General features: G+C 35.9%; 1 protein-coding gene across 2 annotated transcripts; it reads left to right on the top strand.

The window, feature by feature from the left end:
- Window positions 1–643: 643 nt before the first annotated feature.
- On the top strand, window positions 644–12031 carry LOC122300192 (solute carrier family 35 member F1-like). 2 transcript variants are annotated; one of them, XM_043110680.1, is made up of 11 exons: window positions 644–1157; window positions 2141–2235; window positions 3300–3357; window positions 7309–7503; window positions 7672–7748; window positions 8757–8839; window positions 9202–9253; window positions 10041–10109; window positions 10643–10729; window positions 10840–10901; window positions 11497–12031. In XM_043110680.1, the coding sequence occupies exons 1-11, from the start codon at window positions 1040–1042 to the stop codon at window positions 11717–11719; spliced, it is 1119 nt and encodes a 372-aa protein (XP_042966614.1). In that variant the 5' UTR covers window positions 644–1039; the 3' UTR covers window positions 11720–12031. The 2 variants fall into 2 exon arrangements, with proteins under 2 accessions (XP_042966614.1, XP_042966615.1); XM_043110681.1 differs by having other exon boundaries at window positions 1109–1157; window positions 7304–7503.
- Window positions 12032–25156: the final 13125 nt, after the last annotated feature.

The following is a 25156-nucleotide window of genomic DNA, read 5'->3' on the forward strand; positions in this document are numbered from 1 at the left end:
CCATACAACTTGTATTATTATTTTTATTTTATTTAAAAATTTTGAAAAATTATAATGATTAGAAATTATTAAATAAAAATATTAAAAATTTTAATTTAAAAAATATTTTATATTTAAGTAATTTTTTAAAAAGAAATAATGAGATAAACATCATCTACCATTTTTTATTATTATTATTTATTAGGAGAGGGAGATTTTGAACTCTTAAACTCTATTTGAGAGATTAGAAATTATACAAATCAAACTACAAGCCTTTAACACATGATCTAATATCCTAAACAATCCTAAATGAAATTAATCCAAGAGCAATGCTACATATAGTCGTAAAATTATAAATGTCACGCAATCGCTTTGAAAAAAGAATGGGGTCTACGATTAAAAAGTTAATTTTTTTTTTGTGAATTTCATATTAATTCATTTTTTTTAAAATAACTGCACGCCACTTACACAATCACGATTGCAAATATAATTTCACTTAATCCAATACATTGATAGTTTACATATAATTTATTTATTTCTTTCTTTCAAAGAAATAATTACAAGGTTTGGGGACCGGAGAGGAGGGCACAGGCCAGCTCAATTATTATTAATAATTAATAGATTCCTTTCGTTTGTTTTTTACTCATTGTTTTCGTCATTGATAACGGCGCAGAAAGCGAAACAGTGCAAAAGGAAATAGCTCGCGTCATTTTTGCCACCACTTCTCACAATTCAACGGCTGCAAACTCTTTTTCGTAGGATTTTGGAAACTCCCACATCCGTGTATTCACTTTGTCATCTCAGATAAAACATCACGCTGTCACTTCTGTTCGCATTTTATCAGGAGCCCTTTCCGGGCTCAATACCGAGAAAAACTCGAAAGTTGGTATTTGATACTGAAGTGCTGAATTTCAGACCCCTGAAGCCTATATACGCTTAAGAAATATAGCTTCTACGAATGGATACCTGAATATTCTTCTTATTCTTTGACTTGGGTGTTTGATGAATATTTCGTCTTGGTTGCTTGTTTGTTTTGTGTTCGGTGGAGGAATAGAAGAAAATGATTAACTTTAATGAGTTTTGGACCAAGAAAACGTTGATAGGTCTTGGGTTGGGACAGTTTCTCTCGCTTTTGATTACTTCCACTGGCTTCACGTCTTCGGAGCTCTCTAAAAGAGGTATGGCTTCTTTCATGCATGTTACATCTTCTTTCATTTGCTGTCTCAACCAGAGCTATATTTTAATATGATTCCACTGGCAAAGTTGTCCCCTGTTTACATTCTGATCGTAAGGACTCAGAATAATCATGTTGATAATTTATTGAAAATTAAGTAGATTTCGAGAATTATTTTGATACTTTTGTAGTTTCCAAACATTTTGGAGTGTGCATTTGTTCTTTGCCGTTTTAAATTTTGTTGAAGTTATTGTTTCTTTTAGATATCCGTTTAGGAATTAAGATTTTACTTAAACGTGTATTTTATTTTTCTGATTTTCCCCGAGGAAGCCAATATGCCTATGTTTATGCATTGATGGATTATATCATATGTAAAATGTGTATTGCGGTTTATTTTAGATAATTACAGCTTTGCCCATAGATCTTATGACAGGCAACTACTGCTTTCAAATGAACTTTTATGTCATTTCTACCTCAAAAAATACTTTTTTATATTCCAAACAATATAACATGTTTGAAAGTATTTTAGACATATGGTTACCAAATAATAAATAGCTTTTTGATAGTAGAGCTTATTACTTAAACCCTACAACTATAAGTCTTAAGCTAAAGTTATATTACCCACCGCAATCCCAAACATACACCGAAGGATATGCTTTTTTGCTCAAATTTTATTGAATAATTAATTTTATATTCAAGATGAACTGTTGCTTAGTTGGTTTGAGTGTGGTATTTTTTTTAAGTTTCTTACATGTATGTATGTAAATGTGTGTGTGTCTATATCTGTTGATTTTTACCCCCACAAAAAAATAACAGGAAGAATAAAGAAAGAAAGGGAGCATTTTTGTTATTGATACAGATGTCTGATATATATTTCAGATAACAGATTGTTTACTCTCTTTTTCTGGAAATGTATTCCATCATCTTTCATAATTTGGCCCCCAAAACGAACTCCCCTTTTTGATAATATTCTGTAATGGCTTGTAGGAATTAATGCCCCAACTTCACAGTCTTTCCTAAACTATGTGTTCTTGGCGATTATCTATGGAAGTATCATGCTGTATCGGAAGAAAGCACTCAAGGTTATCGTCTTGGCTTTTATTTACTATTTAATTTCATTTTCATGTCTGAGACACCAGCATTCCAATGTTATCCAATTAGTAGATTGCAATATAAGCATAGGATACGTGTAGCCTAGAAGAGATGCTGAGATGATTTATTAAGCCAAGCAAGGTGTTTGCCATGGATATGCTTAAATAATTCTTGAAGCCAATCCTTAAAGTATATAGCATAGAACTTATTTTGATGGAATATAAATTAGAGTCCACTAGCTCTGACTGCTACAGAGAGATGACTAATTGTAATGGTTGGAAGCCATGATGTTGCTTTGTGTTATTTGGGCATGAGACTTTCTGGTTTGAAAACCAAATATGGGTTTCATCTTAAAAGGGTTTCCTAATTGAACCAAGTCAAGTGCTAAATCAGTTCCTGCAATCATGATTTTACTGGCCAATATACAAATAAGGAAAAACAATAAAATAAAAGAATCAGCACCAAGCTGTTGAGTAATAGAACATTAGAGTCTGTAAAATAACAGTCAGGTTTCTGGTAGAGGTTAGTCTGGAAATCTCATGTGATCATGTTGTTTCAACCCTTCACCGATTTTATCTCTTAATATGGAACAACTATTGAATTTAAAATATAGAAAATTGGAATTCTATATGGAAGTCATGGTCCAATGTGTGTGATATATGCAGGAAAGACTGTCTTTGGTAGCATCCTACCAAGGTCCAATGCGTGTGATATGAAATTGCCAAAATTTGAGCCTTTCTTAAGGGAACAGCATTTTTGCTCAATGAAATGACAGAAATTATAAAAAAAGAAATGACAAGAGTCATGACATAAAAATTGTTGTTTTAATGATTTTTGGGGTGGATGAGTAGAATAAATCTTGGTCAACTGACCCTGGTTGATGATACAGTGAAATAGATTAACGGTATTGGTACTTACAAGATATTTTAGTGCAAGATGAAGTGAAAGGGCCCAATACTTTTTTCCTCCTTTCATGGTTGTCTTTACTTATTTTTTCTTATGCCAAATCTTTAAGTGCTGGCAATGTTATCCTTTTAAAAAAAACCCTGTGCAGGCAAAATGGTATTACTACATACCCCTTGGATTGGTAGATGTAGAAGGCAATTTTCTTGGTGAGGATCTCTATATTGTTCTCCATGTTGAATTTATTTAGTCTGAAGTTTTGTTGTTTAGTCTGATACATTGTATATAGATTCGGGCCAGTGTGCCACTTGCAGTTTACCGCTGCAAGTGACCGCAAGTGTAAAATTCATCTTTTATTTTTATCCCATTTTTTTTTCATTTTTAAATACTTTTAAAAAATAAACTAAATACATTAATACACTAAAAATCACTTCTTTAATCATTAAGTAAAAAAATATATATATTTTCACTGAGTGGTCAAATGGAGTGGTCACTAACTAGCGGCATAGTAGCTTTTCACTTGTATATATGTTCATTGTTCATTTGTTTTTTTTTTCTATGTTGGATTTAAATTAAAATGCAACCTTTTAGGGCTCTTTAAAGCTCCCTATCTTCTTCATGGCTTGTATTATAAATTGCTAGTGGACCCAATTTTCCTTGAAATTCAATTTTTCTTTATATTTCTAGAAGTTACCTGAGTAATGTGATTTACAAACTTATGTTGTAAATGTGTGATAGTTGGACCCAGAACCAAATAACAGAGATCTCATAGCAGGAAAAAGAAAAATCTCTTTTCTCCCTTTGGTTTTTCTGCAGATATACTACTCATCTACCCCTGGAAGGGAATCCCATCCACCGACACCCTCTCCTCATCAATGAGCCAGGGAACCCCTGCTTTGCTTTCCACCCCCCTCCACAATGTTAACACATATACAAGATGTCTAACTTTGAAAAGTAAATTAAATTACTTTCAGTGGTTTGAGCAGATGTATATTCTCTAAGTGCACACAATATAATACACTTTTAACAATTTATAGAATATTTTTAAGTATTGACTAATAGGCAACAATGTATGTGTGAGCCTATAATATGATTCATGAATTTGTAAAGAAATTTTTTTTATAGGAAATAATACGTAAATAGAAGGAAAAGTGGTGAAAGGAAGAAGAAAACGTTACCTCTTTTTCTTTTTCTTTTTTTTCTTTTTTTTTTTTATATTGGCACCGGGTGTCCAAGAACAGCATCCCGACTGATCTCGTGGCTGCACAGTCTCTCGGCAAGGAGTTTCTCGCAAGTGCACCTCGGGTAATTCAAGGGAAAAATACCCCAATCCGAGGGCCCCTAGAGATTGTTTGCACCCAAAGGGATTTGAACCGTAGACATTGGGGGCATATACCCCCAATCCCAAGGCCTTTACTACTTGAGCCAACCCCTAGGGAAGAAAATGTTACCTCTTTCTTGTTTTATTTTATTTTATTTTTGTCTATCACACAAGTTGGTTTCGGTGGCAACTACAGGGTGAAAGAAAGCCAATATAATTGTTGAAGCTGTGTCGGGATTGAGAATTAACTTAATCAAGTCTGAAATAGTACTGGTGGGCTGAGCGTCAAATATTTCAGATCTGGCTAATATTTTGGGGTGTAAAATATTGTTACTGCCTATGACATATCTTGGTCTTCCCCTGGGTGCCTCACATAAATCTGTTTCGATTTAGGACAGAGTGATTGAGAAGATTGAGAGGAGGTTAGCTAGCTGGAAATAATTATATATATATATATATATATGTCTTAAGGGCGTAGAATCACTTTAATCAAGTGTACGCTGTCCAATCTCCCAACATATTTCCTTTCTCTCTTTCCTTTACCAGTTGGGGTTTCTATGAAAATTGAAAAGATCTATAGGAATTTCTTGTGGGGAGGTAAAGGGGAGGAAAAAAAATATCATTTGATGAGTTGGGATAAGGTATGTCAACCGATTTCAAATGGTGGTTTGGGTGTGCGTAACTTGAGGCTTTTTAATAAAGCTCTTTGTGGGAAATGGTTATGGAGATATCATTTAGAAAAAGATGCATTATGGAAAAATATGATAGATGTTAAATATGGGGGTATGTGGGGTAGTTGGTGTTCAAATGAGGTAAAAGGAGCTTATGGGATGGGATTATGGAAGTCAATTCGAATGGGTTGGGGGGAGTTTGTTAAACATGTCAAATTTAAGGTGGGGTATGGATCAAGAATTCACTTTTGGCATGATAATTGGTATGGAGAGTTAACCCTCAAGGATGAATTTTCTTCACTTTTTCAGATTGCAAGGCAGCAAGATGCAACTGTGGCTGATTCTTTCTCTTTTTTTGAATAATAGCATTCAATGGACTGTTGACTTTGTGAGAAATGTAAATGACTGGGAAGTTAAAGTAATTTCAGATTTCTCAGCAGATTATATGAGTTGGAGATTGTCCAAGGAAGTGTAGACAGATTGTTGTGGATTCATGAAAGAAATTTCAGATTCTCAGTACACTCCTATTATAATGCTTTAACCTGCCAAAGTGTAAGTGATTACCCCTGGAAAAGTATTTGGAAAGTTAAAATGCCAAGTAAGGAAGCTTTCTTCTGTTGGCTAGTGTCTCATGATAAAATTCTGACTATAAAAAATCTAAGTGTGGTCTTTGTATTGTTGATTGGTGTTCTGTGTGAAAGAAAGATGACGAATCAGTTAATCACTTGTTTCTCCATTGTGAGGTGGCTGATAGTTTGTGGAATGTCATTTTTGGAAGGATGGGTATTTCTTGGGTGATTCCAAAGCATGAGGTGAATTTACTAGCTTGTTGGAGGTATGCTGGGTGGAACCTACCTATTGCAGCCATTTGGGAAATTATTCCTTCGTGCTTGATGTGGTGTTTATGGCTAGAAAAGAATGGGAGATGTTTTGAAGACAAAAAATGATCGATGGAAGAAATTTGGGAATTTTACTTTAAAACTCTATGTCTATGGGCTAAGGCTAATGTAATGAACGGTGATGATGTGTTGGAGTTAATCTAGTTTAATCTATCTTTTTAGTCATTGTGTGTAGGTATTTCCTCTTGTATACTTCTTGTGTACTCGGGCTATGCCTATTCATGGTAATAAAATTCTTATTAATTATAAAAAAAAATTGGTGAGAAAAACCAAGGGAGAATGGTTACAATTGTGAAAGTTTGACAGTATCTAAAAGTATTTAAATTTGAAAGGGAGAAAAGAAAATTCAAATTCTTTTTTTATTTGGAAGTAAACTTTCTTTAATGAAAGAATTATCTAGTAAATGTTCTCAGTTTTCGGGAAGATTTTCATATAATTGACAACTTGAAATTTTAAAAAATTAGGCTTAAATAAGGTATTGAGTACATATGTGATAGAGCGGATTTGGTTTTACACTTACAAAACTGTTGATGGTCATTGCATGGGTTTCTGTCAAATTTTTATATTTTAAATTGGACTGCAAGGCGCTTAATCTTTCAAGCTATATCCAATTTAATGAGACCAAAAATATATGGGTGTTTAGAGAGTAGGAGAGAGGAGGGGGGCGACTCTCTCTTCTTTTCATTTCAGAGTTAGTAAGGAGGAGGGACTTAATTCATAATATAAGAATGTTTCCCTTTCCAAGGGTTTTTTTTTTGGTGGTGATCTGTTTATTTCTGCCAGTGTACAGAAGTTAGGTTTCTTAAATAACAAAGAAACAAATTGTGAAAGTGCTGAATAAACAGATCAATGCAGCATGTAATTGTGCAATTATCAAATGTGGAGGATACTTCACAACCCAAATTACCCTTATTGGTGGACAATAATATCAATCTTAATGCATACTTTGCTAAATTAGCTAGAAAATAATTTACTTCCAAAAAAAGAAAGAATAAACTAGAAACTAAAGATGGAATTTTTTTTAGGGTGCTTTTGTTTTGGTTTTTATATCTTTTTACTTTGCACTGAAATCTAGGCAAATGATTGGATGAAATGTTGAAAAGTTTAATTAACTTTTGTTTTAAAAAAAAAATATTATATAATTGTTTGGATTGAAGCTGAATTTTATTTTTTTGTAATTTATTTAAAAAACCAGGGAACCAAACATGGCTGTATCTGTCTATATGATTGCAATAGCTGTAACTGATCTACTCTATGTTTGAAGTGCAGTGGTGAAGGCCTATCAGTACACATCTCTGACAAGTGTCATGCTTCTAGATTGTTGGTCAATACCATCAGTCATGGTGCTGACCTGGATTTTCTTGAAAACAAAATATAGATTCCGAAAGATAGTTGGTGTACTCGTTTGTGTTGCTGGCCTTGTAGTTGTTATTTTCTCAGATGTTCACGCTGGTGATCGAGCAGGTAAGCATCATCTTCTGTAGTCAAATATTCATTCTTATTTTTTTCCTCTATTTTATTAGCTGGTGATGCTCAACTCTAATTTCATAGACAGTATGCTATGGCTAATATCTTTATATATCTATTATTAAGTAGTTATTCTGATGTCACGTGCACTTTCATGGCTTATAGGAGGGAGCAACCCCCTTAAAGGGGATGCACTTGTAATTGCTGGTGCTACGCTATATGCTATCAGTAATGTCAGTGAGGTACGCTAATACTGCAGATCCTTTTTCTGGTTGCAGGTGTTCTTAAAAAGTATTTTTGTAGTATGAAAATGATGGTGTGGAATGCTGATTTTTTCATGCACGTAGTTACTATGGGAAATCAGGTGGAAAATTATTGTTGTGGGAAACCGTTGTCTTTCTTTGTCCAATATGGTAGACTAGATCCGGTCCCCCCCCCCTCCTCCTCCTCCTTCCTTTTTCTTTATTTTCCTGTGGTTTGCCTCTCTTTGCTCCTCAGTACCTGCTTTGTACAAAGTCTGGTGTGTGCTATTGTGGAATATGATTCTTCATGCTTGTTGTGGTGTATTTGGAGAGAGGTGAGTGCAGCATTAAAGACTATGAAAAGTCGTTGGAACCCAAAGCATCCTTAGCACCCTCTCTTATTGGACAGTTGTCCAAAGTTGTCTTTTCATTTTCTACTTTCTAGATTTCCTAGCACTATTTCCTTTTTATGGTTCGGGGTATTTTTTGTATACTTCGTGTGCACGGGGAAACAACCTTTTTTAAGTATGAATAAAATCATTATCTTCAGTATAAAAAAATTACCTTCTTCCTTCTTCCCAAACACTTTTTTCTTTATATTATTGTTAATATTGTTTTGGTCCTCAACTTTTTCATGACAGTTCTTTGTTTATTCTTATAGTCATTCTCTTTCCCCTTCTCTTTCTTTGTTCTTTTCCCTCCATGTGTTTGACACTAGGAGCCATTCAACTGATTCATTTTCCTCCCATTTTGTGTGATTTTTTGCTTATTTGAAGTTGCTTTAGAGTGGAAATGAAATGTCATAAGAGCAGTAAATTATGCCTGATGCTCTACCATTACTATTCATCGCTCTTGCACGTGGGTGCACACACAACTATACTTGTCTTGAAGTCCAATGTGGTTCTGAATTTATTGTTGTTTCTTGTTTTTCTTTTTGTTGTTGTTGTAATGGTAGTGGTTATTTAAAATTTCTCACAGTCAAGCCTTGATATTCTTTTTTCAATGCAGGAATTTCTCGTGAAGAATGCTGATAGAGTTGAACTCTTAGCAATGCTGGGTCTTTTTGGTGCCATCATCAGTGCTATCCAAATGTATCCTTGATTCAGAGCTAATAATTGATTGTTATAAGTTCTTGTGTTGGTTGATTTTTTGTAATTTGTTACTTCTGCTTCTTCTTTTTTGTTTTTGTTTTCGTTTTTTTGTTTTTTTTGTTTTTTGTTTTTTTTTTTTTTTTGTTTTTTTCTTTTTTCCCTTCTTCCTTGAGGTAATCGATTTTCTGGACATACATGTGTGCAAAGGAAGTTATATATCAGGTCAAATGAATTATATTGCTTATTCTTACCACTTTACACGACTTTTATATGTTGTAATGCGAAGAAATTACAGTCTCAAGTTGTGCTGTATTATATATGTGATTCATTTTTAAAGTTGTGGCCCTTAAAGATTCCTGTAGAAGCATACTCGAGCGCAGTGAGCTCAAATCTATTAACTGGTCAGCTGGGGCAGTAAGTAACTCTCTCTCTCTCTCTCTCTCTCTCTCTCTCTCTCGCCCCCTCACATACACACAGACACCCTCCTACACAACATTCATTACTCTTGGCGAGGCATCTAATTGCCTTGTATATATGACTTCGATTAAAACTATGAAGCACATTATGTTAAGTGACAAGATAGCTTATGCGGACAAAACATATACATCATAAAATGTTATGAAAAGAAGCTCAATAATGTATCTTTATGCCATATAGAGTTATCTTTGGAGTATAAATTTTCCTGTCCTCCCTTTGGTTTCTAATAATTGAATTGTTGCCCTCAATGAAGCCACTGATAGTTGTGATTTGTCCAGTGCGGTGGAGAAACTTTTTATCAGTAGCATTGGCTCCACTTAAAAAGATCTAACATAATTCTTTTGTTTTTCACTCGTCTCCCCCACATAAATCTTTGCTGTTTCAGATGTATAACAATTTGACACACAAAATTTAGTCAAGAATCAAGATGTAAAACCAAAGGCATGTTATTTAGGTTAAGACATTCAGCAAAGCACATTTGGAGGAAGTATATAAATGTTTTGAATCGTACTCTGATGAAATATCCAGTCAAAATATTCTCAAATGGATGCACTGGTAAATGTGTAGGATATCAGATTCAATCAGGAGGGCAAAACTTCATTTAAAATAGATGTGAACAGTTAGGTTTCCCTTCACCTAATGGTTATTTGATAAAGCAATGGCTTTGCTTATAATTTTTTACCATGATTAATTTGACATTGTTTTGTTCATTTTATGGTGTCAGGCACTTCCTTTTGTTGGATTTGCAGTGGCAATGTTTCTCTTTTACTCATTAGTACCAATCTTGCTTAAGGTATGAGTTGAAGTATCCAAGCTTGTACGTTTGATTGTGTACTTGTTCCTCCTAAATGTGTTTTATTTAGCCTTACAACGGGATTGGGAATGAAAGATTGGAGCCAAAAGGATAGTAATTGATAAGCCGTACAAGTTTGTCTTGCTGCCCTTACCAATGGAGTATGTTTTGAGCTGTTTATCAGTTATAGCTTTGATTGTAGTTATGCTTATTCTAATTTTCTCTTGATGATTTTAAGCCCATAGTGGACACTACAAATTTCCTTCTCTTGGTGTGGTTACATCTTATCTTTCTTCCATGCATTGTAAAAGGTGAACTTTCATTTTAGTTGAATGCTTCATATCATTAGAGAAGTAAATTTCCAAAAGAGGGTTCGGGAGTCGATGAATATCTGAGGTTCAAATTGCATACCAAAAGTAAAATAAGAGGGATTTTAGGTTCAAGAATTGCATAGAAAATCCCAATGTCGAACATCTTGAGATATATTTTGTCTCAAGAACTTCGTCTATACAAAGTTTGTTTTTCCCTTGCAGAGTAATGGCTCCACAATGCTGAACTTGTCTTTGTTGACCTCAGACATGTGGTCTGTCTTGATTCGTGTCTTCGCTTACAATGAGAAGGTTTGAAACTGACTTGATATATTCAATCTTATTGTAGAATAGACAATCTTATTTAAGCTATAGTTTTTTAAAATCTGTAATTGCCATCTACAACCACCGATCCTTGTCAGGTTGACTGGATGTACTTTGTGGCCTTTGCTGCTGTTACCATTGGGCTTGTTATTTATTCAGGGTATGTAATTTTGCATCCTCTTTTGAATATTTTCTCACTATTGTCAGTAGGTAGGGCTTGAAAACAACATCCTGAACCTCGATACTTAAAATTGAGGGAAGTGATTAATATTAATAGGATTCAACTTATTAAAAAGCCTGATTGAATATTTAGGACCGTGTAGGCTTGTAAACATGCCTGCGATCAGGTAACGTCTGTGATGTTAACTACCACGGAGCTAATTGATCTTGATGGTATGATGTGGATGACCCACATCCTGTTAAGCAGCTAAGGGTGTGACAATCCAATCGCTTGGCTGCGCTTTGCTCATCTTAATTTTATTGGTCTTTTAGTTGCAAAGACACTCTAATATCAACATATTCTGCTGGGTTTGATTTGCCGATGCAATAGCTGATTCGTTCATTGTTTTCTGAGCATACTAATTCAGAATAAGTAATCCTTTGTATTAGTCCATTTTGAGCAAGTTCAATATTCCCTATAACAAACAACCTATAATCTTGAAAGTGACTAATTTCTGGCACGTTGATAGTTTTCTCTTTCTTTGCTATCAGAATTATATAGATCTATATGCCCAATGTTCTGATGGTTGATGCAGGGGTGAAAAGGAGGATCAAAGGCGTGCTGTCGTTGCCGATGAAGATAATGAGAGAAGCAAGCATTTTGATGAGGAGGCTGGTTCTGCAAGTAGAAACCAAGGAACTGTAGATGGGAGCTGGAAAATGGGACAAAGCAATCAGCCCGGTACAGCTTCGACTAGCGCTACAGAAAGGGGAGATAGTGAAAACATGGGAAAAGATATACAGGGGAAGAAATCATGATTAAGAATTTGCTTTATTTGCGGAGGGATGGGATGCAGTGCCGATGCTATCAGGGTAGCCTACATATTGGCCTCGTTGGTTCCAAAACTTTGAATAATACCCCATCAAGGCGTTGAAAGAAGAAAAGGAAAATGTAAACCATTCTTTTCAATTTTGTTTTCTTGGTTCTTTTCCCTTTTCGCAAATGACTGGTAGTGCGATTATATTTATCTTTCTTTCTCAAGAGGAATATATGGAGATCGAATTCCTATGATTTGTGTATGATACATCATGCTTATATCCTGATTTTTTGAAATTGTGCCTTGTGTTCCACTCCGGGAACCATCCTGTCTTACTTTCCTTAGTATTGCTAGATCATGGTTAGGGCTGTTCATCGGATTTCGGATCGGGTATCTGTGTATACCCAGCTTGAATTCAAACCTGGGCTGGTTTTCCGCCTTGTATACGCGGGTTATTACTTGGGCCGGAACCCAAGTGAATCCAGATCTTTTGAAATCCGAAATTCGGGTTCCAGACTGTACTCGAGTTGGGCTTTTTTTTTTTTTTAATAACAAAAACCTATATTATTTAGTTTCTTTGAAGAAGCATTTGTTTTTTAAAAAAAATCAAGGACCCTATATTCTATTGTAAATTTTTCAAGAAAAAATGTTGCAAAGGATATTCTTTCATATATAAAACTATTTACTTTTTTAACTAAATGCATCTAAAAATACATAATGCAATCACTACATATTTCATTATTTGGAATTTATACATTACATTACAAAACGCAAATTACAATATATGAAATTACATATCAAAAGTGGATTACATAGAGCCACCAATACATAATATGTCTGCTTCATGCAATCAATGCATTCCTCCACAATTGAATTTAGTTTCTAATGAATTTCCTGTCTCAGAACAGCCATTGTTGGCCCAATCTTATCTGCAAGATGTATTCAACATAAAGCTTTGTGATTATCTGCATGTATGTACATGTTGAAACAAAATCAATAGATCATCTGAATTATTAAAAATTATTAATTGGCCTGTTGATATTTTAAGTAAAGATATCAAACCTAATCTTATGACTTAAAGCTACATTAATTAACCAAAAAATAAAGGTGAAAACTACCACTCTGTGGCATTAGTTGAATCTGGGACTACATGACCATACCTTCATTAAAGAAATAATGAGGAAACAAAAGAAAAATGAAGAAATTAATATCTTACCATAATTGATAGGGGTGAGGCATAGCCGCGCATACATGATATTGGTGAATATGGTAGTACCAATGCCACAAAGAGCTTCTTGTTCTTGACATGAATTAATGAACACTTCCAATTTTTTATTCTTGATCCGATCTAATAATTCATTTACTTTCTTTATCATTCATAGGTTAATTTCCCCAAAATTTCCTTAATATTGACCTTGTTTCATATTAATATTGAGCACTCTATTTTCAGTTGTAAACTTTGGTTTCAAGCATTTGGATCTTATTGTTGCTAAGTAAAAAAGGCTATATAAGCAAGTCAGCCTGCACCCAACGTATATACATACATACATAGTTAATCAACCAATTAACTTCAACTTCTACAAATGTGTTCTTTAATTATTGTTCTCTCCTAATAAACCCAGAAATACACTTTTACCTGCATTATCAATTCTCAAACCATAAAAGTGACCTAAAAAAAGGGCACACGCAAGCTTCAAGAATTTTGTGCACAAGTTGGAATGCATTTGAAAAAGCATGAGGCAAAAGTAGCAGGGTAATTGCACTAGAACAAAACAAAAAGGAAAGCTTCACAATAAAAACGATATTTTTGAGAAACTACAGGTATGGACTCAAATCAGTAGCATACAGATAACGGAAAAAAAAAAACAGAGTTCTAGGAGAAAAATCGTTGAACCCTTGAATCTACACATGAGTATTGTAAACAAAATATCTCACCAAAATCAGTAGGCAACACAAAACAAAATAGGCCCAAATAATAAAAAATTAAAAAAACCCAAGTTTAAAAACAAAGAGGGCAGATCTAGCAACCATTTAAAAGCATAAAAATATTAAACAGATATAACACTTAAATATACGGTTAAGGGTTTCAACTGAAGTTGACCCTTTACACAGAAAACAGAGGAGGCTAGGGTTTCAGAAAACATACCTAGACTATTAGGGCACCCAAAGTTGTTAAATCTCCCCAATAGCCACCAACATCCATTTGTTTGGGACCTTCTTACAAATTAGGCAACAGAAAAAAAAAATTCTTTAAAATAAAATCACAGATCTAGCCAAATGGAGTGAAAAGTAGAAGAAGACGGCCACGAAGAACAGATCTTTGAACAACAGAGGAAGAGTGGCACGAGCTAGGGTTTCAGCACTAGAGTAAGAGAGAGACAAATGATGGAGATTCGACAATGAAGGAGATGACGACGATTCGGTAATGACAATGGGGTCACAATGAAATGGGTCAGGGGTTTCTCTGCTGCCTGAAGTTCCTAATGAGAGAGAGAGAGAGAGAGAGAGAGAGAGAGTCTGTACAGGGGAGGGGGAGGATTGTCCGGGGCCTAGGGTTTTTATTTTTATACAACTCGGGTAAAATCGGTACTTGTGTGTCAAAATTGTTCCTAGACCGCATAGATCTGAGTTTTGATGATGCGGGTACTGGGCCAAAACTTGTAACCAGAACCCCAGGTTCTGAACCGGGCCGAAAAAAAAAAAATCGAGCTCGGATGAACAATCTTATATCTACACCTTTTTGTACGCTAGGCTGTTTTTCCTTTTTGTTAGATTATGTGCCCCATTACCTTTTTATAAGTTTTTTTAAAACTATATTTTAAAATGATGGTATTTATATATAGTGAAGTTATTTTTTTAAGTTATTTTACAAAACTGCCCATTATTTAAAATATAGTTATATGATTGTAAAACGGTTTTATGTCTATCATTTTTCTAACGTAAAATCTTACACTGACTAATAGTACCGAGGAAGGATTTGGTGGGGAATAAAAGGATTTGGAAAACAGAAGGAGAGAGCTCCTAGTTAAGTTAAACTAGAAATTTCTTAAAAAGTGATCCTTATGACAATATCTTGAAGAAATTGAAATAAATTCACATCCCAAAGCCCAAACATCTATGGACGGAGAACGTGCGAACATAAGTTCTTGAATTTGCTCCTTAGCTACAACTTCAAATGTTGCCTGCAAATACAATATGAACTCCAATGAGGTTTAGGTAGCATCAAGGAAATGATATCAATATATTCTTTGTTTATACTTTTGGAATGGAACTGAGGTGAAAATTTATGTCTCACAAATATCTTAACCCTCGTTAGAAATTCTTATTGCAATCCCCGAATGGGAGACTCGCTGTGCAAGCCGTATGATTGAGTTGAAATATCACATATTTCATACGTTTAGAACCAATACATTTTAATTAGTTCATAATATTATTATTAGTTTTAGATGAAAAATTAATTAATAGGCATAAATCTAAATTGTGATTTAAATTGATTAATATCATAATTTATGCTTAATTTTATAACCTATGATTTAATTGGACAATATTTCCTCACATGCACAATGCATTTATGATATTTCTTTCCTTTCAATTTATTTTAGTTTTTCTACTATGTTATTTCATGTTTCTAAATAAATAAAATGCTCGTTTGGACGCAACACTCTACTTTTGGAGACAACAGGACCACACGCAACACGACTCTTTTTGGCAGGAAGGCAGTAGGTTTTCATGGGGGAAGCAGCAGAGTTGCGTTTTGATGAAAGGGGTGTCTCTATGCTGCATTTTTGGAGTTTGGCTGGTTGGCTTTTTGAGAGAAAACAGACTAGGCTTTTGAACAGAGACCATTTGAGGCAAGCAAAAGGCGAGCTTTTGCTTTGGATGGATGCTAGACTAGGGAAAAAAAGGAGAAGATTATTTTTTGTGAGAGGAGAACGTTCAGAGGTCTGGAGCTTTCCACCCGAAAAGGGACGCAGCAGCCTTCTGCAGAGCTTTCGCAGACTACGAGAGAGACGGGAGGGGGCTGTTCTTTGCTTGGGAACTGAGAGGCAGAAACAATGGGATTTTTTTTTTTTTTGACACTTTATGGAGAAGCTTTGACTTGACCAGGAGATGAAAAATAAAAGGAGTGAGTTTGAGCTTCTGGTTTGGGGTTACAGACAGGAGAGCTACGGACATAAAGGGAAGTTTTGGTTTTTGGGAGCCGTTTTTACTTCAGTTGAAAACAGAGGCTTTTCGGTGGGTTTTGAAGCTGCTCTGGTTTATGGGCTGCACAGAAAGCTTCATAGAAATGGAGGGCAGCAGGTTTACGGAAAAGAAAAGCTGGGTTGGAAAGAAACGGAGAGAGGAGTTTTTAACGAAAGGGTGAGACTTTCAGTGCTCTGTTTTTAGGAAAAAAAAAATAGAGAGCTTCAGAGGGGACTTAGTAAATGAAATGGAGAGGGTCTCTTGGTTGGCTAGTCTGGGATGCAACACAGGTTCGGGGGATGAAACTTATAAGGTTTACGCAAATGATTTGGTAAAAATCTTCACACTTATTCTGCATTATCATTCATCTATATATAATACATGAATACTGCTATTTAAGGAATATACAATCATAACCGATACAACAGCTATTTAAGGAAAGTATAGCTAAAAACAGCGTAGCCCTTCAAATATATATACACGGAGGAAATCACGTATAGACGTGATTTATGTGGGTTCCCTTATACGACCCCTCAAAATAAGCCATCAGCAACGTTAATTTTGCCACGTAATGAGCTGAAGCGAGTCTGAGCGAGGGGCTTTGTCAGTAGATTGGCAAGCTGGTCATGCGTATGAACATGAGCAACACGCAACTGACCACAATGAACAAAGTCACGGACAAAACGAAGATCAATGGCGATGTGTTTCATCCGGGAATGCATAACTGGATTAGGCTTAGCTGAGTTGCGCCAACATTATCACAGAGTAGGAGTGGGGGTTCACGTAACTTGATACCAAGTTCATTAAGAAGAGATTGAATCCAGGCAATGTCCGAAGCTGCAGTAGCTAGTGCCCGATACTCAGCTTCCGTAGATGAGCGAGCCACTGCCTTTTGCTTCCTAGTGCGCCAGCTGATAGGATTATTTTCGAGAAAAATTATATAAGCCGTAGTAGACTTTCGATCATCAAGATCACCACCCCAGTCAGCGTCTGAGAAGCCCCTAAGCACCGGGTTGGTTTGACGACGCAATAGAAGACCAAAGTTAATGGTCTGTTTGAGATAGCGTAGAAGCCGTTTAACATGTTGCCAGTGCGTGACAGTTGGTTTGTGCATGAATTGAGCAAGACGATTCACTGCAAAACCAAGGTCTGGGTGAGTGAGTGAGAGGTATTGAAGAGAACCAATGGTTCGTCTGTATTCAGTAGCATCACAGTTAGCCGAACCATCATCAAGCTAGAGCTTAGCAGACACAGACATGGGTGTTTGAACTTCCTTTTCACCATCCATCTTCAGTCTGGTAAGGAGATCATGAACATAACGGTTTTGAGAAAGAAAGAGACCTTGCTAAACCGGAATGACTTCTACTCTGAGAAAGTAGTGCAGATCACTTAGTTCCTTCAGTGAAAATTTATCACCTAAAGACTAAACAACATGCTGCAAGAACTAGCCGTTATTACCGGTGAGAATTAAATCGTCAACATACACCAACAGGTAGAATAGGATCCCATCCCGATTGTAAATGAACAAGGAACTATCAGATTTGGAATTAAAGAACCCCAACGTAAGAAGACCAGAGTATAGAGCATTGAACCAGGCCCTAGGCGCCTGCTTAAGACCATAAATAGATTTCTGAAGTGAACAAACATGATGAGGATGAGACTGATCAATGAAGCCGGCGGGTTGCTGCATAAATACTTGTTCAGTTAACTGACCATGCAAGAACGCGTTATTGACGTCAATTTGCTTGAGTGGCCAGTTGTTGGACAATGCAAGTGATAAAATAAGTCGAATGGTGGTCGGTTTTATAACGGGACTGAAGGTCTCAGTATAATCGACACCCGGGCACTGATTGAACCCTTTAGCAACCAGGCGTGCCTTAAACCGATCAACGGTACAATCAGGATGACGCTTAATCCGAAACACCCATTTACAGCCAATTAAATTAGAGGCAGAGGACTTAGGGACCAGGTGCCATGTGAAACTAAGGCAGTGAATTCCTCTGCCATTGCCTTACGCCAAAGGTGATCCTTGAGTGCCTGAGATACACAAGTCGGTTCCAATGATGATGCAATAGGATGCTTGGTAGTAACCAAAAGTTGCTTAGGACAGAAAATATTATTTTGAGCCCGAGTAACCATTGGATGAGTATGGGTAGGAGGTGCAGGTGCTATGGGCAGGGGAGTCTCAGAACTAGAGGAATTACTAGCATGAGCAGAGGTAACAATGCAAACCGGAGGAACTGGAGTTGGTGAGGAAACAACTAAACACGGTGGAGCAGCAGGCAAAGAAGCAGTAGGTGGTGACTTTGTGAATGGAAAAATGTTTTCATCAAACGTAACATGACGGGAGAGATAGAGTTTGCCAGTGTGAAGGTCCAAACATTTGAAAGCATGTTGAGTTAAGGAATAACCGAGAAAGACACACGGTTTGGACTTGGGTTGAAATTTATTTGTCCGATAGGGAACAAGCCAAGGGTAGCACTGACAACCAAATGTATGCAACTTATGGTAGTCGAGAACCCGTCCAAATAATGCTTCAAAGGGACTTTGACGCGAGAGTAAGAGAGTAGGAAGACGCTTAATAAGATAAACCGCCGTGGCCAAAGCATATGACCAATAAGTGGAAGGAACGGAGGCATGATGTAAAAGGGTCATACCCGTTTCGACAATATGTCGATGGCGACATTCGACAGTACCGTTTTGTTGGGGAGTATGCAGTGCAGTGGTAAAATGGCTAATACCACGAGCAGCCAAAAGAGGTCTAAGTTTGAGAAATTCACCACCGTTGTCAGAATAAAAATTTTTAATTTTTCCAGAAAATTGATTTTCAGCCATAGTGGTGAATTGAACAAAAATAGAGGACACGTCAGACTTATTTCGCATAAGATAGAACCAACAGTACTTTGTAAAATGATCAACAAAAAGTACATAATAACGGTAGCCATCAACCGAAGGAACCGGGGATGGGCCCCAAATATCGGCATACAAATATTCAAGAGGAGCATTGCTCGTAAGAGAAGTGACGCTAAATGGTAATTTATGCGACTTATTGCAGTGACATGAAATACATGACACTAAGGACTTAGGAGAGGACACAGGTAAATTTAAACGGCAAAGAAGAGATGATAAAAGTTTTGGAGTAGGGTGACCCAGCCGATGATGCCAACGATCAAACGAAGCACGGGGTTCCAGCCAAGGTGACAGTATGAGCGTGAGGCAAGGAAGAACATAGTTCCACGGGATAAACTCCACCTTCACACTTACCGCGCATGAGCACCACTCCCGTCATCTGATCCTTCGCAAGATAAAAAGAGGGGTGAAATTCAACAATAACATTGTTATCATGTGTAAACTTGTGAACCGAAATCAAGTTTGTGTGAATAAGCGGCACATGCAAAGTTTCTTTTAACGTAAGAGACCATGAAGGGGAGGAAATAGAAGTAGAACCGATGTTAGCAACTTGCAAACCTGTACCATCTCCAAGAATAACCTCATCCTGTCCATCATATTCAGAGTGAATGGAGAGATTAGCCAAATCAGACGTAATATTGTGGGAAGCAGTGGAATCAAGAAGCCATTTGCCATTTGAGGGAGCCGAGGAAGTAGTGCAGTTGACTGCAGGCCGAGACTGCAGTTTTGCACATTGCTTGGCAGAGTGACCCGGCTGATCACATATTTGGCACACAATAGGGGACTTCTTAGAAGGAGCTTTGTTGTAGGAATTTTGTTTGGATCGATTCTTGTTGTTTTTGAACCTTGGATTGGACAGTTTCCGTTGAGAGGAATTAGCAGTAACAACCAGCGTTGAAGGAGTTCCATCCATACGTTTGAGGTAGTGTTCATGGCCAATTAACAGATCATGTAATTCTGCAAAAGACAATGCAGTTTCTCTGGTGCGAATAGGAGCTACCATATCTCGAAACTCAGAGTCAAGACCATTTAGCACATATAACGTTAAATCATCATCCGAAACTGGTGCATCAATCAAGGAGAGTTCATCAGCAATTACCTTAACTGCATGAAGGAACTCAGACACCGTGCGGGAACCCCTTTGAATAAGGGTGAGGTCTTTCTTCAACTGCATTATCCATGCCCGTGATTTGCTAGCAAACAAGCGGGCGAGATGTTGCCAGGCATCACGGCTTGTAGCGGTCATAGCTATGAGGGGCATAATTGCTTCAAAAATAGAAGCAAAGATAGCGTTCAGCAATAATTGGTCCTGTCGGCACCAGTGTGCATAGAGTGCCATAGCAGAGGTGGAAGTGCAGTAGGTAGAGGAGGACACCGAAAGGTACCGTCCAAATATTTCATCAGATCATAGCCGATGAGAATAGTGAGAAAGGTTGCACGCCAGGAAGGATAATTGGAGGATGTGAGTTTGTGGGGTAATTGACTGGAAGTGTTGATAGTAACAAGAGATAGTGTGGATTCATCATGGGACGACATGGAGTTGGAGGACGTTTCTGATCTCGTGGGAGAAGAACCTTCTGATACCATATAAGGTTTACGTAAATGATTTGGTGAAAATCTTCACACTTATTCTGCATTATCATTCATCTATATATAATACATGAATACTGCTATTTAAGGAATATACAATCATAACCGATACAACAGCTATTTAAGGAAAGTATAGCTAAAAACAGAGTAGCCCTTCAAATATATATACACGGAGGAAATCACGTATAGACGTGATTTATGTGGGTTCCCTTATAAAACTTACAGATAAAAAAAAAAATAGAGTTGGGACGCAACACCGAGGTGGGACGGACTGAGAGAGGGCTGGTTTTTTTCGGTGGACTTGACTGAACGGAAAGAGCTGGGAGGTGCTGGTTTTGGGCAGAGGGTTTCGGACTAAGGGTAGTGGAAATCATTTTGAGAGAGAGAGAGGAGGAGTTTTCATGTTATTTTGCTTCGGGTGAAAAAGGAAGGGACACAACTCTCTCGCATAGAAGGGACGTGCTGCACTTCAGTTGGGGAGTTATTTGAGTTGAATCTTCTCTCCACTTTTATTTTCTTGTGTTTTATTTTAGTTTTATCATGGATAAAATTTATTTGATTTCCATGACTCTAGTGATGAACATGGTTGGCTAAATTTTAATACTAAAGTTAGACATAAAGTTTAATGATTTAGACATTATTTTCAAATCACCTTTAGAATTTATTTTGTGAGCTTGATCGATTGAAAGATTTTATTACTGGATATTTTGATTATGTATATATTTATTTTGATTCATTATGATTTTGGAATACAATGAATGCTTGAAAAAATCCCTATGATATTCAAATGAGTTTGTGAATATTTTAACCATCAATCGTTCATGCTTAATCATTAGTGACTATTTTTTTGACCTCAAATACTAAATCATCTAATTAAATGGAATCATTATTCTAGTTTAATTGAAATAAATAGATCGGAAACAATATTCTAAATTATTAGTCGGATCCTCAAAACATGAGAATTTTGAGTTTAAGATGAGAGTTTAAAATATTATTTTTAGTATTATTATTGTTTTGGGATTTGAAAAAGTTGTATTGGGATTTGAAAAAGTTGAATTATTTATTATATTTTGTGTGAGGATTTGAGAAAATTATAATGATAAGATGAAAATTTTGAGTTTGAGATAAGAATTCTCATCTACCAAACTTGCCCTTAAGTCTTTCTCCATATCAATTTATTTTATCATTTTAGTTTTATTCTGTTAATTTAAAAATCGTCAACTTAGTAATTTTCTCTTCTATTTGATTGCACGTTCATTTTAGTAATTTATTTTTATTGTTTGAGTTATTTTCTTTATCACATAATTCAATCCCTATGGATTCGACCCTGTTAGGTACTACAACAACTGTATATTTACAAGTAAAACTGCACTAAATTTTTTGTTCTTAATTTGAGTCAAAATTTAGGCGCAACACCCTACGTGGCTCACCCACATAGATGATGAAACATAATGTTTCATTTAAGTGGGAAAGGGTCATTCGTATGAAACCCAATGTTTCATTTAAGTAGCAATGAAACATTTATGCCCTAATCGAGATTCATCCCCATCCTTCTGAGCCTTAACCTCCTTAGCCCTAACCTCCTTCTTCCCCACCATGTGTCATATGATTCCTAAGCTGCAGAGGTCCTTCATCCCCATCATGCGCGGTCCCCTTCCCATGTTTACAGAGGTCCTTCCACCGCCATCATGCATTGTCACCTTCCTGAGTTGCAAAGGTCCATTTATCAATGATGTCTCCCTTGTGCCAACAATATTTACACTACAATCAAACTTGTGATAGGTTGTCCATCTTCCCACCATTAATTGATATTTCTTGAATTTTTCTTTTAATTATTTTAATTATTAAAGATTTTTAAAGATTGATGCTCTATGATTGTGGGTGGGACAATTGTATACTTCTTGTGTGTTGTCTTTGTTCGATTTATTGTGCTATGCATCGATCTTGGTTTGTATATGGCCATAGGTGCCCCCCAAATGAGCTTAATTGGTAATGGACACCCAAAGCATAGTTTAAATATTATGCCATGGGATCATGCACTACTCATGAGTTATTGATAACAATGTGAAAGTATGTCTAATTGAATCCTTATGGAGGCATTTTTGAATACCAAAATTCATTTGTGTTCTGTGTAGGATTTTGGTGAGCCATAGTTCTTCGTAAGCCTCTAAACCATTTATTATTGCTTTCAGTTGTAGTTTGGGAGAAGGGACAATCCAGGTTTTATTATAGTCATTTTGTAATTCTTACCATTGCTTGTTTGAAGGGAAGAAATTCACCGATTTGCAATGTCTTCATCGCATTCATCATCTTCTTTGGTTGATCGTTGTTGGAATCATGCTCAAATATGTTCATGCAGGTTGAGATCACCTCTCAAATTCACGAACACCCCAAGAAATTAGGAAGACATTTTTTCTTGTCTAAAGTACAATAAGAGGTCATTACTTTTAATTTCATATATTGTTGTCAATACATGTGTTCTATTGTTTGCTTCAATGATCTTTACAAGCTGTTTGTTGTAGGGAAGGCCATACTGTAACTACTTTTTATGAGCATATATTGAAGGAAGAAATGAAAGAAAAGTTGTTAGGAAAAGAGAACTGGTCATCCAAAAGAGAGAGGAAGAAGTCCAAAAGAGAGAAAAAAAAGTCCAAAATAGAGAGGAAGAACTCCATGCAATGGAAGAGATCCAAAAAAGATAGGAGTAGCTTGAAAGTCAAGTTAAAGATATTGGCCATGCATGCATGCTACTTTGCGTATATTAGAGACTGACAATTCTAATCTCAAGTTATTTGCTAAGATCAAGATCAAAGGAAGATTATGTTTGTCTTAGGGACTTCTTTGCATGTTGTTAATAAGTTTATAAACTTTGTTAAGTTTGTTAGTGTTTTCAATGTAGCTTAATTGTGTACCAGAGTACTAACCTGTAATGTTTATGTTATAATTTGCAGTGTAATTATGTTTTCAAAGTAGTCCAACAATATTATGTGTACCAGCATATCAATATTATGCTTGATATGTAACTTGTTTGATGCACTCTTTGAGTTGCAACTGGTCATTAACTTGATGTGTTGAAATCGCCCCTTCTGTTTTGATGAGAATACAATGAGAATAGATAATCCTCATCACTTTGAACTGTACTTCCTTAAACTTAGAATTAGTATACACTTCCAGAAATTTCTTCTCCGTAGCTAAATGGGTGAATTAGTGAAAGCTTGTTGCCATCTCATTCTCTACTTTCTTTCTTAGTGTATTATCAAATTAATCAATGAACTCTTTTAACATGGTCTTCGAATGCACAAAACTATCAAAACATGCATTCATACTCTCATCGAGTTGTACTCATCTCAACTTAAAATGTATCTTTCAAATATACAGGAACCTGATATATTTGCTCACTATATAGACTTTGAAGTCATACATGCTCTTGCAAATTATACATATCAAGAAACACCTTCCAACACTTCTCAAACTCATTAGAAGCCTGATAGTCGTAAACACATTTGTGCAATGTACTCTTCAAACCAAAATTGCATTCAGAATGGGAACACAACTTCTCTGGTAGTTTTCGCATAATGTGCCATAAAAAATTTATGTCGAGTATTTAGGAAAACTATTTTTATAGCATTTTTCATGGTTCTGTCCTGCTCAAAGATGATGACTTTTGGAGCTCTCACATTCATACATTTCAATCAAGTCTTAAATAATCAAACAAAGGTATCAGTATTTTCGCTTGAAATCAAAGCTGCTCAAAAAATTATTGATTATCCGTGGTGGCTAACACCTACAAAAGGGGGAATGACATGTCATATATATTTGTTAGGTATGTTATATCAAACATCACAACATACCCCAAATACCCATATGTTGCTCTGCTACATGCATCGGCCCAATAAACACGATTTACTCTTCCACCATCATTCAAATCTATTAAAGAATAGAACCCATCATTCTTGTACAAAATTATTTCAAAATACTAATGAAGTGCATCAACACCTCATTTACTAAGCCCAAGGTGTCAAACTTTGTCAATATAATTCTGCACATCTTTCTCAACAAATGAAGATTATCGAATCCACCTACCTTAACAACTAACGAGTTGAAAATTTTAGACGTACTTATGCCTACCTTATGTCTAGCTGCCTCTTTACGAAATCATCAATAGCTCGATTACATCTAAAAAATCTTGCCTTTCGTGAACTTAATCCATACTTGTATGCATTCTCAATAGTAATTACATGCAATGCCCCATCAACCAAAATTGCATTAATCTTCGCTTTACAAATTTTCAATTTATTGTCGGGCATGGTTTAGAAATATTTGAAGCATGGTTTCTTCCCTTACTAGCAAGAGCACATGTAAGTGTTATATATTTAACACTCTCATCATCTTCCCTTTTACTTCTTTTAATCATTACGCCAAACATAGTTGAATTCTCATATTGCTTGTAGAAGTCAAAGAGCTCATGTTCAATTTTAAATGACATCCCCAGTCTCGACTCTATAACACTATCATCATCATTCCCATGGCTGATCAATGATAATTCCTCAACCACGGAATTATCTACATCAGTATTCCCTGAATGCACAACAAAATCAATTGTAGTACACGTCTCTATATGTTTCTCTCAATAATATCTCATCAGCCTCTTACATTATACCATAAAGAATAATATCAAGGAATGAAAAGTATAAACCCAACTTGAATATATATTATGCTGGTTTAATATGTACATGATTGCAAACATTTATGG

The sequence above is a fragment of the Carya illinoinensis genome, chromosome 2, assembly GCF_018687715.1.
Source record: "Carya illinoinensis cultivar Pawnee chromosome 2, C.illinoinensisPawnee_v1, whole genome shotgun sequence".
Lineage (NCBI taxonomy): Eukaryota > Viridiplantae > Streptophyta > Magnoliopsida > Fagales > Juglandaceae > Carya > Carya illinoinensis.

Bases quoted from the DNA above. Each gene is read 5' to 3' on its own strand.
- LOC122300192 (XM_043110680.1), top strand. From the start codon at position 1,040: ATGATTAACTTTAATGAGTTTTGGACCAAGAAAACGTTGATAGGTCTT. The intron at 3,358-7,308 runs GTGAGGATCTCT...TTTGAAGTGCAG, and splicing joins TGTAGAAGGCAATTTTCTTG to TGGTGAAGGCCTATCAGTAC. The intron at 7,504-7,671 runs GTAAGCATCATC...CATGGCTTATAG, and splicing joins TCACGCTGGTGATCGAGCAG to GAGGGAGCAACCCCCTTAAA.